The 2,811-nt window shown below is 50.2% G+C and overlaps 1 protein-coding gene across 1 annotated transcript in view; it reads left to right on the top strand.

Moving 5' to 3' along the window:
- The first annotated feature begins 803 nt into the window (after nucleotides 1-803).
- LOC119315048 (CASP-like protein 4A2) overlaps nucleotides 804-2,811 on the top strand; it is a 4,231-nt gene continuing 2,223 nt past the window's right edge. The window contains exons 1-2 of the mRNA XM_037589711.1: nucleotides 804-1,545; nucleotides 1,648-1,783. Coding sequence (XP_037445608.1) covers nucleotides 869-1,545; nucleotides 1,648-1,783 — 813 coding nt within the window. The 5' untranslated portion in view covers nucleotides 804-868. The remainder of the gene's footprint in view (nucleotides 1,546-1,647; nucleotides 1,784-2,811) is intronic.

The raw sequence follows: 2,811 nt of genomic DNA, 5'->3' as shown, positions 1-2,811 counted from the left end.
AGTTTGCGTGTCTTCTGGCCAGCCTCCAATTGCTTATGGAATGTGCTCCAATGCATTACGATGACTGCCGATATGGCGACTCTGCTAGAGTTGCTCTTAGTATTCATCGATATTTGGTCCTTGTTATACCGAACTCCATTTACTATTATACATATAAAACGAAAGCGGGGCATGACCATTCACACTGTTTGCCCCGAGAGCGAACCTTCTCCTTTTTCATCTCTTCGTCCTCTAATTTTTACCTTGCCGCCAGAGTAATTTTCCGCATCATCCCAAATCTCTAAGCCGTGAATGTCGATCCATGATTTTGTCATCCCGCCCCACCACAAGTCCGCTTCTTCCCGCTTCACCTCATGCGCCCCTTTTTCTATCCACAACCATGGTCAACGGTGCTACTTCTCACACTACCAATCCTCTAAATTGGAACTGGTTATGCCATTCGACGCCAATAATCCTTCGTCCCCTCTCCACCTTCCTCCTTTTTCATCCCCTTCTTCCACCAACCTCTCTCCCTCGCCGCTGCGGCCGCATCACACCGGCAAAACATTTGCGTCCGACAGGCGTGGGCTGTTCGCTCGTTAGGACCAGAACGAACGTTCCGAAAAGAAAACCCCATTCTATTTATGAATTCATGCTTTACACCCAAGAATTTCACATTGTTGGATGTAAAAAAAATTGGCAGCTAAAGCAATGGTGTGTAGATTGTGGAATCGCTTTACAGCACGCGGTGGAACGCAGATCCTCCAATCCAAGTATCCCAAACCCTTCAAAGCTTTTCCCTGAGCACCAGCAGCACTACGAAGCAAAGCGAGAGAGAAAACCCCCATTCCCCTCCCAAGCCCCAACCAACCTTTTCTCCCCCAAAACGATGGCCGAGGTACAGCCGTCGCCGTCGTCGCCGCCGCCGCGCGCAGCCGGCGGCGATCCCGAGGATCCGCCCCTGCCGCCGCCGATGCCGCCACAGCCGCAGCCGCAGCCGCAGCCGCGCGAGGGGGGCGGCGGCCGGTCGGAGGACGAGGAGGATCCCCCCTCCCCGCCGCTGCCTCAGTCCACCACCGTCCCCATCTCCAACGCCGCCCAGTACATCCCGCGCGTCTCGGACCACACGACCGGCGCCGGGGGCGACGCCCGGTCCTGGTACTCTTGGAACGGCCGCACCAAGGACCGCCGCCGCCAAACGGCCCCTCCTCCCCAGAGGCAGTACCCGCAGTCGCAGCCGTATCCGCAGCCGCGGCCGCAGCCGCAGCAGTGGGTCACGCCGGAGCCGAAGCCGCGGCCGCAGCTGCCGCACGTGGCGGACTCGTCGCCTGTGCCCGCGCGGGCCGCGCCATCGACGGTGCCGGCGCCGGGCCCGACCAGGTCCGTCGACCGCCGGGCCGTGCCCGACATCATGTACAGGAAACGCCGCACGGCGACGCTGCAGCGCACGGCGCTGTTCGCGCGGCTCGTGGCCGCGGCGCTCTGCCTGGCGGCGCTCGCGGTGCTCGCCGCCGATACCCGCAAGGGCTGGGCCCTCGACTCCTACAGCAACTACACCCAGTTACGGTAAGCAAATAAAAAGCTCCTTCACAAAATCTCCCGGATTGTTCGGTTAGGGTTCTTCAATTGGTGATTTCCCTTACGATGGTGTGCTCTGCTGCTGCGCAGGTACTCGGAGGCTATCAACGTGATCGGATTCGTGTACTCGGTGTTCCAGTTCTTTGCACTAGCGTTGCACTTGACGAGGAAGAGACATTTGATTCCCCGGCCCAAGGGCGATTATTTCGACTTTGCCATGGATCAGGTTTGCATCTCAGAGTCTCTTGTTCCTTTTCATAGGTATCTTTAGTATTGTGCGACCTGCAAGTCATGTGATCTTAGAAGGGAATAAGGGTAAGGTACAAAGTCATCATGCTGAAGCTAAGTATAACCTTTAGAAGATTCTGAGGATGTCTTTCTTGTGGTTTGTGATTTGCTCCTTTACGTTGTGTTGCAATTTTGCAGTCAGCTTGGTTGTGCTTCATGGTCTTGGTATGCTCGAAATGCATACATTCTGATTGCCCCAACTTGCATTAGAATTCTAGAAACTGAATAAAGCCTTATAGTCTTTAATTCCTGTTTAGTGTTAGCTGACAATTGTCTAGCTCAAGTTCTCCAGTGAACACTGCAATATTCAAAACAATTTGGTTCTAATATATGCAGCATTACTGTGGATTGCAAAGTGGATGATTGGGTTTAGCATGCATATTACCTTGTGTCCTATAGTGATATGCATACTTCATATATGACGATGGACAACCATGGATTTGATATGTCTTGATATGTTTGCTTCATTACAAACAAGTGAACTATTAATGAGTGAAAACTGAGAATTGTTGCTGTCTTCCAAAGGAATAAGACCGGTTTCACTTTTCTGCCTTAAATGGTATTCTGAAGTCAAATGCTACAATTGGTCATTGAATTTTGTATTCAGGTCTACCTAGTGCACTAATCCTTACTTTCACATTGAAATAAAAAATTCGAGAAAAAAATCAACAGTACTCATATAAAATGTATATACAGTGTCACAATATTCAAGTTCTGAATTCAATACATAACTCAATAATCAAAAAAAAAAAATGTACTGTGAATAGTACCAGCATGGTATCATTCACTTTAGGTTTGAATGTGATACTATTTACAACCTGTTTTATCTCTTTTTGTGTATCAAGCTGTGAATCGAATTCAGATTTGAAATTTGTATCATGGTACATAAATATATATCTATATTCCCCCCGGAAAGCAGAGGGGGGGGGGGGTTATAGAATGCACTAGCAGCCTTAAGGTGTACTA

The sequence above is a fragment of the Triticum dicoccoides genome, chromosome 6A (genome assembly GCF_002162155.2).
Source record: "Triticum dicoccoides isolate Atlit2015 ecotype Zavitan chromosome 6A, WEW_v2.0, whole genome shotgun sequence".
NCBI lineage: Eukaryota > Viridiplantae > Streptophyta > Magnoliopsida > Poales > Poaceae > Triticum > Triticum dicoccoides.
The sequence above is the reverse complement of the archived record's forward strand: the minus strand, read 5'-3'. Positions and strand labels throughout refer to the sequence as shown.